Below are 16,121 nucleotides of genomic sequence, written 5' to 3' on the forward strand. Positions count from 1 at the left end.
TGTCAGTCGATGCCACATCATGCTTTAGGCAGTCATACGTTTGACAATAACATTTTATGTACAGATGAACCAGGTTTCATTCGTGATGGTGTGTTTAACCATCACAGTTCTCACGTTTGGAATCATCTGGTCTGCAACCCACATGCTGTGCGTAAGTCTCCACATCAGCGACGTTTCTCGTTGAATGTGTAGTTAGGGGTACTCGTCTTATTGGACCGTACACATTACCAAATTCAGTGGACTGAATTACTTTCAGTTTTTACGGCATCATCCTGCAGGATTGCTTCAAGATGTTTCCTTAGAGAAGGGATGCTCGACCCACCGATAGTGATCGACCGGTCGATCACCTTGGCTTATGAGTCCATCTTTCAAAATGTCCGAAATCAGATTAAGTGAGCTAATTTTGTAAAGTACCAGTTTGTTGACAATGACGTTTCAAGAATGGTTCAGATGGCTCTAAGCACTATGGGACTTAACATCTGAGGTCATCAGTCCCCTAGACTTAGAACTACTTAAACCTAACTAACCTAAGGACATCACACACATCCATGCCCGAAGCAGGATTCCAACCTGCGACCGTAGCAGCCGCGTGGTTCCAGACTGAAGCGCCTAGAACCGATCGACCCCAGCGGCCGGCAATGAGGTTTCGCACGGTGTTTGTAGGTAGGTAAATCTGGCAACATTTTCTCCGTCTCTTTCGTCTCCATCTACATTCCACCGCCTTTAACGCTCGCGCCAAGCAACAGTCTTTGCCGGCCGGATTGGTCGACTGTTTCTAGGTGCTACAGTCTGGAACCGCGCGACCGCTACGGTCGCAGGTTCGAATCCTGCCTCGAGCATGGATGTGTGTGATGTCCTTAGGTTAGTTAGGTTTAAGTAGTTCTAAGTTCTAGGGGACTGATGACCTAAGCAGTTAAGTCCCATAGTGCTCAGAGCCATTTCAACCATTTAGCCAACAGTCTTTCTTCCTGAATGATGAGGTTACTACTTGCGAAGCAACAATGGTCAAGGCGGAGGTAATGCTCTATTAAATACTTTGTGATATCTAAAGTGAGTCTGCTGTTTGTACTTACATATCAGATAACCGCCTCACTTTGCAAACAATCCCAGTCAAAATAGCGCAACAATCCACGACACAGCGACAGCAGAGAAATTAAAATGTGACGCACTTTCCTCCTATATTGTCATAACTGTCGAATACACAAACATCTTTGGATCAGAATGTTAGAAAGAAGTACACGGCTAACCTGACAGGACTGAAGACGGAGGCTGAAAACATTTTTAGGTTTCAAGGCTAAGCTTTCATATCTCAGTCTTTCCAAAAAGTGTACGTTGAAGATTTTTTAAGTTAAATGAGCACTCATTTCTCTTGTAGTGAGACTGGACTTGAAAAAGAAATAATTCGATTTCAAAATGACATTTCCTTAAAGTCAGCACACAACGAAAATCACTTTTGAAAATAGTGACAGCCATAACCTACTTTAACACTAGAAGTTGCGGTGCATGCTTTATAGTTTTTTTGGAAAAACTTATATATGTGAGCCAGCGTTTTCAACAATAAACATAGTAAAACGTAAGTGCAGAAATAAACTGACTGATCCTCATCTTTCAGGCTGAGTAAGGTTTGCTCTGACTAATTATTCGCCAGATTACAATAAACTTGCCAATTATATGTAAAGCCAAGTATCTCACCAATTTTTTCGCTTATTTGTGATGACACGTACTTCAATTTTATCGCTTGTGTAATATCTTGAAAATTGAGTAGTAGACCCACAACTTTTGATGGAGACAAATTTACTTTTTACATATTTTGTGTGATTAAAATTATTAGTATTGGCTGTGGTGTTGTTTTGTACTTGAACCTTCATGAATTTTTAAGTCGGTAAATCTCTAAATGGACTAAACTGCATGTAACAGATCTCAATCCTAGAAAGGTTGAGCACCCCTGCCATAGAGCAACGCCAGAGGAGGTCGTACACGCATGATGGAGCACCAGCACAGTTTGCTGCTATGATGAGACTACATCTAAAGCTCCGAAGTGGCGAAAGATAGACTGGGCGAACAAAATTTGTACCGTGGCTTCCAGGATCACCAGATCTGAACCCCAATGCTGTCTGTGTTTGGGGCTACCTCTAAGGTGTAGTGTACGCCACTCTGGTTGACACAGTTGGAGAATTGGAGGAGAGACTTGTCAATGCGTGTAAAAAATTTCGAAATGATCCAGGTTTGTTTGAAAGGATTCGAAACTCATTGCAGCGATGGGTACAGGACGACACTTAGAAGTTCTTTACGCAAGAGCACAGTCGCGTTACTGCTGTTGTGTTGGTTCAAAATTCCTGCACTTCTACCAAAGTCATCATCATCACCATCATCATCATCATCATTTAAGACTGATTATGCCTTTCAGCGTTCAGTCTGGAGTATAGTCCCCCTTATAAAATTCCTCCATGATCCCCTATTCAGTGCTAACTTTGGTGCCTCTTCTGATGTTAAGCCTATTACTTCAAAATCATTCTTAACCGAATCCAGTTACCTTGACCTTGGTCTACCCCGATTACTCCTACCCTCTATGCTGAACCCATCAGTCTCTTGGGTAACCTTGCTTCCCCCATGCGTGTAACATGACCCCACCATCTAAGCCTGTTCGCCATGACTGCTACATCTATAGAGTTCATTCCCAGTTTTTCTTTGATTTCTTCATTGTGGACACACTCCTGCCATTGTTCCCATCTACTAGTACCTGCAACCATCCTAGCTACTTTCATATCCGTAACCTCAACCTTATTGATAAGGTAACTTGAATCCACCCAGCTTTCGCTCCCATACAACAAAGTTGGTCGAAAGATTGAACGGTGCACAGATAACTTAGTCTTGGTACTGACTTCCTTCTTGCAGAAGAGAGTAGATCGTAGCTGAGCGCTCACTGCATTAGCTTTGCTACACCTCGCTTCCAGTTCTTTCACTACGTTGCCATCCTGTGAGAATATGCGTCCTAAGTACTTGAAACCGTCCACCTGTTCTGACTTTGTTCCTCCTATTTGGCACTCAATCCGTTTATATCTCTTTCCCACTGACATTACTTTCGTTTTGGAGATGCTGATCTTCATACCATAGTCCATACATTTGTGATCTAGCTCTGAAATATTACTTTGAAAACTTTCAATCGAATCTGCCATGACAACTAAGTCATCCGCATATGCGAGACTGCTTATTTTGTGTTCACATATCTTAATCTCACCCAGCCAGTCTATTGTTTTCAACATATGATCCATAAATAATATGAACAACAGTGCAGACAGGTTGCAGCCTTGTCTTACCGCTGAAACTACTCTGAACCACGAACTCAATTTACCGTCAACTCTAACTGCTGCCTGACTATCTATGTAAAGACCTTTAATTGCTAGCAAAAGTTTGCCTACTATTCCATAATCTCGTAGAACAGACAATAACTTCCTCCTAGGAACCCGGTCATATGCCTTTTCTAGATCTGTAAAGCATAGATACAATTCCCTGTTCCACTCGTAACACTTCTCCATTATTTGCCGTAGGTTAAGATCTGGTCCTGACAACCTCTAAGAGGCCTAAACCCACACTGATTTTCATCCAATTTGTCCTCAACTAATACTCGCACTTTCCTTTCAACAATACCTGAGAAGATTTTACCCACAACGCTGATTAAAGAGGTACCTCTGTAGCTGTTACAATCTTTTCTGTTCCCATGTTTAAAGATTGGTGTGATTACTGCTTTCGTCCAGTCTGATGGAACATGTCCCGACTCCCACTTTCTGCCGAAGTTTCTCCAATAAATTTTCTTAATGCAATGCAGTGTTGCTACCTTTCCCTAGCTGGAATGACAATCACACGTAATGAAATCAGTGGCGGCTGGTAACTACGAGGTCGCAATTATCAGCTCGTTTGTGAAACTATGTTTACTAAGTACTTTTTGTTTCTAGTATTGTGCACTTTCAGTTGTATGCGTTTACACCATTACACGATGCATCTTTCGGGTGGTACAATCAAATTAACGGCAACTGGTGTGCTTGCAGCTACCACTGAACCCGCTGGATTCGAGCCCCCAGAAGACGAGGGCCAGCGTCGGTCGCAGTGGTTCCATCGGCGGACGGCGGCCGCCTTCCCGGCCACGCAGCCTCGTCGGCAAGTCGGAGGCGACGGCGGCGGAGGCCATCTCGGAAGAGCATCGCGACCACGACGACGACCTCGAGATCGAGGTAGCGGCTCCGCGGATCGAGGCGTCCACCGCCACGAGCTCCGAAGACGAGGACGGGGGGCACCACGACAGGTCGCCGGCGTCGGGCCGCAGACACAGCCACAGCGGCGTCGCGCGCAAGAAGAGCTCCTCCACGGAGGACCTGCACTGCGCCACGCCCGACGAAGACGGCCCGGCAGAGGTCGGCAGCAGCAGCGGCGGCTCGGGCGACGACTGGCGGCGGGACGCCAGGGTGCGGCGCTCGCTGCAGTTCCCCGGCAAGGCGGCGCTCGGCTCTCCCCGGCTCGAGCGGCCGGAGCTGCCCGCCTTCAAGTCCGGCTCCGCGCTCAGGGGGCTGGAGGCGCTCGAGAGCGTCTTCCGCAGGGGCGCCACCATCGCCGACTCCGTCAACAGGACGCTGGCGGACGGCGGCGCCGGCGGCGACGACGCGCTGGACGTGGACAGCCTGGCGGGCCACCTCAGGCAAGAGCAGCAGCAGATGGCCAGCTCCGAGGAGGAGGGACTCGGCTCCAAGGCCGCCGGCAAGGCGGCCGGCAAGCGGCATTCTTTCGTGACCGTCGAGAAGCTCAAAGAGGTCAGGGGGCGCCTGCGACGGCTCGGATCTCCGCCCTCCGACGAGGCTTCCGCAGACTCCGCCAGATCCGCGGCCATCGCCGAAGAGCGCGACGACGGTATCGTCACGGAGGAGCCGGACAAGCGCGAAGACTGCGGGCCGTCGCCGCGCGTCAGGTCCTTCGTGTACGGCACGGACGCCGCGGCGAGTGGGGCGCGGAAGACAGTGCCGGGAACCGGCAGTCTCGAATCGAGGACCTCGAACCGCTCCAGCAGCAGCAGCGGGAGCCGCTCCGAGGAATGGTACAACCGGCGGAAGTCCTACGGCTTCGAGCAGGTGCACGAACAAGGCAGGGAGGCGCAGCTTTACGGATCCCCCTTCAGAGACAAGAGTAAGGTCGAATCTTCCACGGACAGTGGCATATGCAGGTCGTCCGAAACAGTCACGCCGTGGGGTCGCCTCGTCGGCTCCAGGACCAAAACTGAAGACAGTCACGCCAAAGCTGGAGCGAGTTCGCACATCCCCGTGATTCCGCTGAGAGCAAGTCACAGCATAGCCATCAACAAAGCCAGCATCTCGTTAGAGTCTAGTGATACGCAGAGAAACAGTGTGCTGTCGGAAAGGCAGGACGATGATAGCGCTCACCAGAGAGGCCGAACCACTGTCGTCACACTGGGCAGCAAGTGCGAGCAGAGAAATGTTGACTTCAACAACAGGAATTCTGGAGACTCCTCTCTGCACAACGTATCCACCTACGACAACTCAGACGATGAAAAGCCGAATCATCGCCGTTTCTCTGAGCCAGTTACCATCACGATTCCAATCACCCGTGACGATTCTGCTGCTCAGAACGACGCGCTTAGCAACGTGGAGCAGAAGAAACAGTTCTATCGCAAGTTATCAGAAAGACCTTTGTCCAGTTCTGAAGGTAACAAACCTTTCGTTGTAAACATAAAAAAGAAAGAACCCAACGACCTGTCTTCACTTATAGACAAGCGCAATTCTTTCAGTTCCGACAGTACTCAGCCACTGCTGGATCCGACCCCTTGGCGCAAAACTGAAAGCTGGAAAAGCGCGAAACAAGAAGAAGGCGAGATGAAAAGGCATTCTATCGCAGTCGACCCGAGGTACGTTAAAGGGGATACGAATCACATAATGTCGTTCAGCCATATGTCTCAAAACGACAACTCAGAGCAAGCCTTTACGAGGATTTCTGCCTCCGAATTGGCAAAGAAGTTTGACAGTCTAAGCGTCTCCAGAAAGGAGCAGAGTCAGTCCACTCTCCAAAACGGAGTAAGACAGTTTTCTGCCGGTATAAACGTGTCGTTCGTACAGAACGGTTTCGTGAGGAACGAGGAAGAAGACGAAGAACTTTCTTCCAACCAGATGAACATCAAGAAACAGAAAAAGGTAGAGTTCTGTAAGACAGAAGTGCATTTTGTGGCCGATTCCGGGCGAGTCAATATCGTGGAAACGGATGAAAAACCGCCGCCCACCAACATGTTTCGGAGACGAAAGAGGAATAACACAGCGACAACAAACCTTCAGGCCTCAGACCCCAATAAGAGCAACCTCCCGCAGGTTCGCTTCGGGGATTCTCCTTATGAGAAGAAGCTACTAGGAGGCAACGACAGTTCCGTCTCAGAGGTCACCCACACGATACATGTCGATATAGCTAACGATGCGAAAGTTGCCACCACGTCCCCAGCTAAAGAAATTTCCCAGTCACACATTCCTGCTAACTTCCAGCACGACGCTGACAAAGAGGATCACATCTTCACGCAGGCCAACGCAACTATATCTGCAATAGTAAAGACTGAAGGTAACGAATCACCTCGTTTTGACAGCGAGAATTCGGATGCCTTCCAGATGCAGGCGTCCACAGATAAGGACAACATGCCCAGGAGCATACTTAAAAACTATAGAAAGCCCCGACCCTTCCTTTTGGGAGAAAACGATGACTTTAAACCGAAGACTGAGACGGAAGAAGGGAAACAGGAGGAGAAGTGGGGTGTCAGACTTCGTCCTGTTCAGAGCAGTGAACAAGGTTCGACGACGGCAATGTGGAGGTCGCAGGTGTCAGTGAGTACCACCGCTTTTGACGTCCCGCAGCCACAGAGACAGGTCGCTTCGATTTCGAGCGTAGATCACAACTTCCGCGAAAGCGAGAACGAGCTGCAGAGGCAGCTGCGACTGCTGAGACCTGCGCACAAGAAGGCGGACGTCGAAAGCTTCTCCCCGTCCACGCAGGCCGAATCCCGGTCGCGCTCTTCGCCGCCGCTGGCCAGGAGCTTCGGCAGGGAGACGGAAGACAAGGGGATACAGGTAACTGTAGGACCGGCGGCTACCGACGGGGCGCAGCTGTCTTCGTGGACCGTGGCGGAGCGCATAAGACAGGTGGAGGAGATGAGGAAGGTTTCTGGAGAGGTCAAGGGCTTCTCTACCAGGATCAACTTCGGCGCCGGGGAAGCGACTGTCATCGAGCCTGGGTCGTCAGACGAACAGCAGACTGCCGGCCAGAAGTCGGCGGGGAGCGCCTACGAGAAGACGAGTGCTTCTAAGGCTCCCTGGTCGCCCAGGCAGGAGGCGGAAGGTATGCTCAACAAAGCTGTATAAAACGCATGCTCTCCTTCACCAATAACCACGCTAATTCGCATGACTATACGTAGACTCACAACCTAAAAATAACACGCGACACGCTTAAATAACACTTCACTCAACGTGATAGCATAATTTCGATACATCGCTCCTAAATACGATTCTGTAAATATTTTCTTGATGTATGGCTCCTTCAGGGATGTAAAATAATATAGACTCGAATAATTCGCCACTGTTACATACAGAAGACTACTTCTGGTGTGTCCTTGTGACTATGTATGTGCTGCTGGGTCCTACTTCTCTAGTTGACATATGACAGGGGTCGTCTGATCAGTGAATGACGGGAATAAGTACTTTATTGGGGGAACTGCTTGATTGTAAAGCTGGAGAAATGAGAGATCGGAAGTTAGGACGAGCAGTATCGTCCAGCCTCGGTGCATAACTTTTATCATGCGATGCATTACTTTACAATACAGGGAACTGGGGCAGACCGGTTCGAATCCGCGCACAGCCTGAACGACTGTTAGACTGCTATACTGGGCAGACTGAGTGTTGTTACTGGCGGTTTTACACACTTGTCTAAACAAACGCTGGGATGTCTCCATTCGCAAACAGTTATATTCCATATAAACACAAAATACGATTTATGGAATTCACATACATTTGACGAATACGACTTTTTCCACCTTTGCACAACTAACATTTGTAGCGACAAGAAGCTGTTGGATTGTCAATCCGCGGATAGGTGTAGACTAGAGTACTATGTCACGGCGGGAAAAAAAGGTGAAGAAGCTGTGAGAATCTGATTCTATTTTGTGTGTGTGTGTGTGTGTGTGTGTGTGTGTGTGTGTGTGTGTGTGTGTGTGTGCGTGCGTGCGTGCGTGCGTGCGTGCGTGGGTGCGTGTGTGTTTGTGAAAGCTGCACTTCAATTAGTAAACTTCTTGAACTCTGTCCTCCCATTTCATGCATCTACAGATCACCTAAGTCGCCAAGATGTCCTGTAGTGGAACAATATGAAAACCCAATAATACATTCAAATCTGTCATGAAACACCCAAACCACCAATCCTAAGGAAAGCTATTTGTAACAGTAACCGAAAGATTGAAATTTATTTTATAAGACACCACAAGGCGGTCTCAAATTCAAAATGGTTTTTGTCTCCGAATAGTTAAATATTCATCTTGTATCGGAACTCGAAATTGAGTCTTTTTTGTCTTTCCTGGGCTCAGAATTCAAACAGGAGAGCGTTTCTTGTAACAGGCGGAGGTCCACGATCGACTGTTGGTCCGCAACGACGGATGAATCTGTTAGGAAGATTGCAATCAGTTCAAACTTCTTTGCACAGAAAATATTTGTTTCGTTATGAGACTTTGCAGGCTGTTATTCCTTACTTCTTTTCTCAAACTTATAGCTGGAAATGTTTTACAGGAAATTCATAAACTGTAAAGGTGTGTAAGCACGGAAAATGTACAACTTGAAATTGTTTGTTGTTTTTATGGCATTTTTTCGTTTTCTTGTCACCTGAGGGTAACTAGTTTATGTTAGTGAATCTCATACTGTTTTCACAGCGAATTGCTGCCCCTATCTCGTCGACTGTTTGCAGTACAAGACATTTTTATTGCCTGATTCGTCGAATAGAAGCCACGCTGTTAGCCTATAAAAAGGGGGCAATCGTTTTGCTGCACTAGGGCTGAAGAGGTTCCGCGAGATTTTCATTGAATTTTCGCAGTTTTTAAAAGAAATTTTTCTCATGCTAAAGACATATCAACAACAGTCGACATATTATGCACTATAGAAAGCTTACTAGAGAACTTCATTACAAAATATTCAGATATCATCATAGCATTATGAACACAAAATATTGTATATTTGACAAGACCAGACCTGCTTTGATGACTGGGTAGAAGCGCGCTGTTCAAGAATTCGCTTGCCTCAGACTCAGTTCAGGACTTTTTTCCCTTCCTCGGTCCTTTGTTTCGATTTAGCTCAGTGCTAAATAAGAAAAGACATACGTAAAACAATCTTAAGAATGATACCCTGGAACGGTAGGAATAGAGCAGAGACCAAAATCATATGTCGCGGGGCCGTCCTGTGAAGCATGTTTATAAAAATAATTGCAAAAAAAAGTTATTCCGTCAATATTCGGAAGCTTTGCGACAGATAACACACCTTCATAAAATTGGTGATAGACTACGTTGCATAAACCTTGATTTGAGGACTAGTTTCGATTGGAGTCATATATTTTCTAATAGGTTATAGCAATATTATACACGTAAGTAATCCACTCCCTATGGGTTTTCTAGAAACAGGGAATAAAGATGAACTTTTATAACGTTTTTGACGATAGTGATCGGGCGTAAGGACAACGTTTATACTGATTTTCGACTTAAAAACGGCTGAGTAATAGATAAACGCACCACTCCCGAGGCCTCATCTCTGTTTTGGGAAAGCGTTTCGAATATTGTTTTCGAATTTCCAGAAAACATGTCGAACTAATCCGCCCTAAAAATTACAGAATCTTACTAGTAGTTGTAGTTAATTAATCCACTACATAAGTAATTGTTTTTTAGAGTAGAAGCTTTCTTAACTTACGTTTTACTAATATGGTTCCTTTACTCTTGGATTTCTATCTAACGCACAATTTCTTTTCTTATCTTCACTGTCATTTACCTTTAAAAACAGAAGCAGGTAAGTATCGAAATCCTATAATCAGTATTGATTCTTCAACACTTTTCTGCTGTGGCACCATTCTGTTTGTGCCACTGCTGTATGGACATGGAATTTTGAAATATGTTAACTCAGAAAAATTCTTCGGAAGAACGTTTCCACTTTCTCAATCTCTACCCTTCCACGTGCTTTGTTTTTTTTTTCGTAGTTTTGTTCTTTCCTTGCGCCTCAAGAGACTACTTGTAAACAGTATCGTAGCCTAATGCCTGTTTTCCGAAACCTGACAAAGAGAGAAAAAAAGTGACAAGCATGGAGACTGTCTCTCAACATGTACAGAAAACAAGTCTGCATGAGGCATTTCGCCACCTCCTTCTACCTACGCTTGTATAACAACACTTAGTTTCGACTCGCTTCCCGCATAGTTGTGTGCGAATAACATAAGCCAGCTCGCTGGCGTATAAAGTGAATTTGGAATGCGCTGAGAATGAAAATAATTGCTGGCAAATGCTGTAGCTTGAATGAACAAATGTTGGAAAGTGGAGCAGATTTTTATCGAAATGATCCATTGCAGATGAGAAGGAACAAGGAAGCAGAAACAGAGGGCTCGTGGTACGCATCAGTAAGGCAGACCAGCAAGGAAAGCAGCAGCAGCAGCAACAAGAACAGCAACGACTGCCAAAAAATTTCCCCTCGAAGAGTGACGGGAAGACTGCAGAAGAGCTTAAGAAAACGACCACGACTATCACGATCGATCTCGGCTCGCCCGGAACAGCCGAAGGCGAGAGCAGGCCGGTGGAAACGAAAAGGCCTCCCGTGAAACCGGAGAGGACCCGCCGGAAGCAGCAGACAGAAGTCTTGCAGTCTCCGTCGTTGATAATGAAAACGATACGAAACCCCAGTTGCACCCCGGGCGAGAAGGGCGAAGCCAGCCCGCGCGCCAAGGACGGTGGAGGGGAAAAGACGGAAGAGGAGGCAGTGGCGAGACAGAGGGCGCAGGCGCAGGGCGCGGGCAGCACCCGCAGCCAGCTGGCGGCGCTCAAGGAACTGTACTACAGTGGCGTGGCCAGCGAGGACAGTGCGGACGAGGAGGTGCGCTCCTACATGAGCGCCGGCGGCGACGACTCGGACCGCGCCAGCGAGCTGTCCGGCAGCTGGAGCCGCGTGCGCGCCTTCCGCAACATGAACAAGTACAAGACAGGTACCTACCACTCTCATTACATTCCACAACCCCGCGCCGCGATTTCCTCTCTTGTTACTCAGCGCAGTGACAACGAGGCAAACTCTTCCTTGTCCATACAACTGTTGGCATGTATAGTTTACTCAGAGTTAACCTAGAAGGTTTGTTCTCATGTGGTTTCTGCATAATTTCCATCATTCAGGAGAAATAGCAATAGACGTATGGCTGTTTTTAGTATGTTTAACCCCCAGTCTAGATCTACATACAAAATTGTACTCACGATCTGAGCTATTGGCAGGGGGAGGGGGTGGAGAGACGGTTGGTTGTAAGCAGCTCACATTATGACGAATTACACTTGAGATGAATATAATAATTCCAATCCCAAAGATAGCAGGTGTTGACAGGTGTGAAAATTACCGAACTATCAGTTCAATAAGTCACGGCTGCAAAATACGAACACGAATTCTTTACAGACGAATAGAAAAACTAGTAGAAGCCGACCTCGGGGAAGATCGGTTTGGATTCCGTTGAAATATTGGAACACGTGAGGCAATACTGACCCTACGACTTATCTTAGAAGAAAGATTAAGGAAAGGCAAACCTATGTTTCTAGCATTTGTAGACTTAGACAAAGCTTTTGACAATGTTGACAGGAACACTCTCTTTCAAATTCTGAAGGTGGTAGGGGTAAAACACACGGAGCGATAGGCTATTTACAATTTGTACAGAAACTAGAGGGCTATTATAAGAGTCGAGGGACATGAAAGGGAAGCAGTGGTTGGGAAGCTAGTGAGACAGGGTTGTAGCCTTTCCCCGATGTTATTCAGTCTGTATATTGAGCAAGCAGTGAAGGCAACAAAAGAAAAATTCGGGGTAGGTGGAAGAAATAAAAACTTTGAGGTTTGCCGATGACATTGTAATTCTGTCAGAGACAGCAAAGGACTTGGAAGATCAGTTGAACGGAATGGATAGCGTCTTCAAGGGAGGATATAAGATGAACATCAACAAAAGCAAAACGAGGATAATGGAATGTAGTCGAATTAAGTCGGGTGATGCCGAGGGAATTAGATTAGGAAATGAGACACTTACAGTAGTAAAGGAGTTTTGCTATTTGGGAAGCAAAATAACTGATGATGGTCGAAATACAGAGGATATAAAATGTAGACTGGCAATGGCAAGGAAACCGTTTCCGAAAAAGAGAAATTTGTTAACATCGAGATTTAAGTGTCAGGAAGTCATTTCTGAAAGTATTTGTATGGAATGTAGCCATGTATGGAAGTGAAACATGGACGATAAATAGTTTGGACAAGAAGAGAATAGAAGCTTTCGAAATGTGGTGCTACAGAAGAATGCTGAAGATTAGATGGGTAGATCACATAACTAATGAGGAGGTATTGAATAGGATTGGGGAGATGAGAAGTTTGTAGCACAACTTGACTAGAAGAAGGGATCGGTTGGTAAGACATGTTCTGAGGCATCAAGGGATCACCAATTTAGTATTGGAGGGGAGCGTGGAGGGTAAAAATCGTAGAGGGAGACCAAGAGATGAATACACTAAGCAGATTCAGAAGGATGTAGATTGCAGTAGGTACTGGGAGATGTAAAAGCTTGCACAGGATAGAGTAGCATGGAGAGCTGCATAAAACCAGTCTCAGCACTGAAGACCACAACAACAACAACACTTGAGATCACGACAAATGTTTCCGCGTACTCTTGCTATTATTCAGTATCCATTACGTGGTCCGGATCTCTTCAAACTGATACAACACTGATCCGTCTGCCTGTATCTCGACATCTGGCAGAAAATCCAAAAAGATCGTGGCCGTACACCAGTGGCAAGACACAATCTGTACCTAGACATTACTAAAGACAGCATCACTAAAGTGGAGTTACTAAACAGTTTCCCGAAATTCTTTCACCAGAGTAGACGAGTACAAGTACATACCTTTCATGTAACGAAGCAGCTTAATTGACTTAATAAAGGCAAGGCCTCCAGTCCAGTTTGATTCCTTTCAAAGTATGTTAATACAATAATGGAGAGCAGTATGTCGTCCTGAATGGGGTGACTTCAACTAAAACAAGCGTAACTTCAGATGTGCCCCAGGGCAGCGTAATAGGTCCGCTGCTTCTTACGATTTACATAAACGATCTGGTTGATGGTATTGACAGCGGCATTAGACTGTTTGCCGATGATGTTGTAGTCTACAGAAAAGTAGTAGCCTATCACACAAAAGTTGTGAACAAATCAATGAGGATTTGCAGAAAATAAATGCGTGGCGTAATGACTGGCAGTTATCTCTCAATATTAGTAAGTGTAACCTACTGCGTATAACAAGGCGAAAATCCCCATTAATGTACGAGTACAAAATAAATGCCCAGTCTTTGAAAGCGGCAACATCCGTTAAGTATCTGGGTGTGACTATTCGAAATGATCTCAAATAGAATGATCAGATTACACAAGTAACGGGCAAGGCGAGCTCTTCTTGATTGTGGTTTATTGGTAGAATCCTGTAGCGATGCAGTCCTTCAACAAAGGAAATTGCTTACAATACATTAGTTCGTCCAGTCTTGGAGTATTGTTCGTCTGTATGGGACCCTTACCAGTGGGGTCTCATAGAAGAGATTGAAAAGGTTCAAAGAAGAGCGGCAAGATTCGTGACTGGTACATTTAGCCATCGCGAGAGCGTTACAAATCTCATAGAAAGTTTGAAGTGTGATACACTTGCAGATAGACGACACGCTAAACGGAAGGGCCTGCTCACTAAATCCCGAAATCCGATCTTCGCCGAGGATGTAGAGCATATATTATTACTACCAACTTTCAAATCGCGCAATGATCACCATTCAAAGACAAGGGAAATTAGAGCTCGTACTAAGGATGTTCAGACAGTCGTTTTTCCCTCGTGCGATCCGCGAGTGGAACAGAGGGGGGGGGGGGGGGGGGGGGAATATGACTTTGGCGCGAATTGTGCCCTCTGCCACACGCCGCTTGGTGGCTAGTGAGGTATTCATGTAGATGTAGAACTCCATATGTAGCAGTAGCTGAAGATTGGAAACTTGCAAAAGTCACACCAATATTCGAGAAAGGAAATAGGAGTGATCTTCTGAATTACAGACCCATACCACTCACGTCGTTTTATAATAGGATTTTGGAACATATATTGCGTTCGAACATTGTGAATTACCTCGAACAAAACGATTTATTACGAAATAGTCAGCACGGATTCAGAAAATATCGTTCTTGTGAAACATAACTAGCTCTTTATTCTCACGTAGTAATGAGTGCTATCGACGGAGAATCTAAGATTAATTCCATATTTCTAGATTTCCAAAAGGCTTTTGATACCGTTCCTCGTTAGCGGCTTAAAATCAAATGGCGTACGTATAGAGTATCGCTTCATTTGTGCGCCTGAATTTGTGAGTTCCTGTCAGAAAGGTCGCAGTCCGTAGTAACTGACGGGAAATCATCGAGAAAATATCTGACGTTCCCCAAGGAAGTGTTACAGTCCCTTTGTTGTTCTTAATCTATATTACAATTTAGGAGATAATCCGAGCAGCCCTATTAGTAGTCGAAGGTGATGCTATCATTTACTGTGTAGTACAGTCATCGGAAGATCAAAATCAATTGCAAAATGACTTAGACACGATATCCGTATGGTGCGATAAATGACAACTGTCTCTGAATAAGGAAAACTGTAAGATCATGCACATGAGTACTAAAAAAAAAATCCGTGAAATTTCTGTTACACGGTAAATCACTCAAATCTAGAGGTGTCAGTTCAACTTAATACCTAGGAATTGCAATTACGAAGAACTTAATTCAAACAATCACATAGTTAACGTTGTGGGGAAGGCAAACCAAAGACTGCGTTATACTGATGGAAATAAGTTGATAAAGGAGGAGGAGCGTAAGATCTGCGCCCTTCAGATGCAGTTCCAAAACGCAAATCAGGAACTAGATAGGATGAGCAGGGTGAAAGGGACCGGAGATAAGATGTAGGTGGTGACCTTGAAAGGATAGTTACTCAAACTGGTGACACAAATGTGTACTTCGTGCAAATATTTCTGCGTCATTATCGGCCTCGTCTTAATGTTGCTGTTACGCGTGTTAACATGGAGCTGGAGACGGCAATGGTGGCAGAGAGCATGGCTCACATTGCCGTGGTGCCAATTGAGTCTACCAGTAGATCGGATTTCACTAACCATGGCGTGCACCTCAGTAAGTATGGTAAGGGGAGGCTGGTAAAGCTTATAGGTGAGAGTGTAGTGGGCGGTGGTGGGATGACTCATGGAAAAATTCCTGTAGTAGTTGGTGTTAGAGCTGCAAGTTTTTTTTTTTTTTTATATATAGATTGAAGTCCCCTGATAGGTATCCCTGCTTAAAATAAGTCTCTCTAAAAAAGGAATCACCTTCAAAGGAGATCAGGTACCCATGTAGTGAAGGAATTAGCATATTTCATCTAACTATACTGAGGAGCCAAAGAAACTGATACAGGTGCCTAATATCGTTTGGGGCCGCCGTGAGCACGAAGAAGTGCCGCATCACGACGTGGCATAGACTCGACTAATGTCTGATCTAGGGCTGGAGGAAACTGACACCATGAATCCTGCAGAGCTGTCCATAAATCCGTAATAGTACGAGAAGGTGGAGATCTCTCCTGAACAGCACGTTGCAAGGCATCCCAGATATGCTAAATAATGTTCATGTCTGGGGAGTTTGGTGGCCAGCAGAAGTGTTTAAACTCAGAAGTATGTTCCTGGAGCCACTCTGTAGCAATTCTGGACGTGTGGGATGTCGCACTGACCTGGTGGAATTGCCCAAGACCGTCGGAATTGCGAGCTAACATCCCAAAGACGTTCGGGCCCACATGCGGTTCCTCTTCGTCGAAATGTCTTGG

General features: G+C 45.8%; 1 protein-coding gene across 1 annotated transcript in view; it reads left to right on the forward strand.

Annotated features, from left to right (window-relative positions):
* LOC126473691 (uncharacterized) overlaps positions 1-16,121 on the forward strand; it is a 1,039,677-nt gene that overhangs the window by 983,339 nt on the left and 40,217 nt on the right. The window contains exons 7-8 of the mRNA XM_050100967.1: positions 4,047-7,374; positions 10,618-11,244. Coding sequence (XP_049956924.1) covers positions 4,047-7,374; positions 10,618-11,244 — 3,955 coding nt within the window. The remainder of the gene's footprint in view (positions 1-4,046; positions 7,375-10,617; positions 11,245-16,121) is intronic.

This window comes from Schistocerca serialis, chromosome 1 (genome assembly GCF_023864345.2).
Source record: "Schistocerca serialis cubense isolate TAMUIC-IGC-003099 chromosome 1, iqSchSeri2.2, whole genome shotgun sequence".
Lineage (NCBI taxonomy): Eukaryota > Metazoa > Arthropoda > Insecta > Orthoptera > Acrididae > Schistocerca > Schistocerca serialis.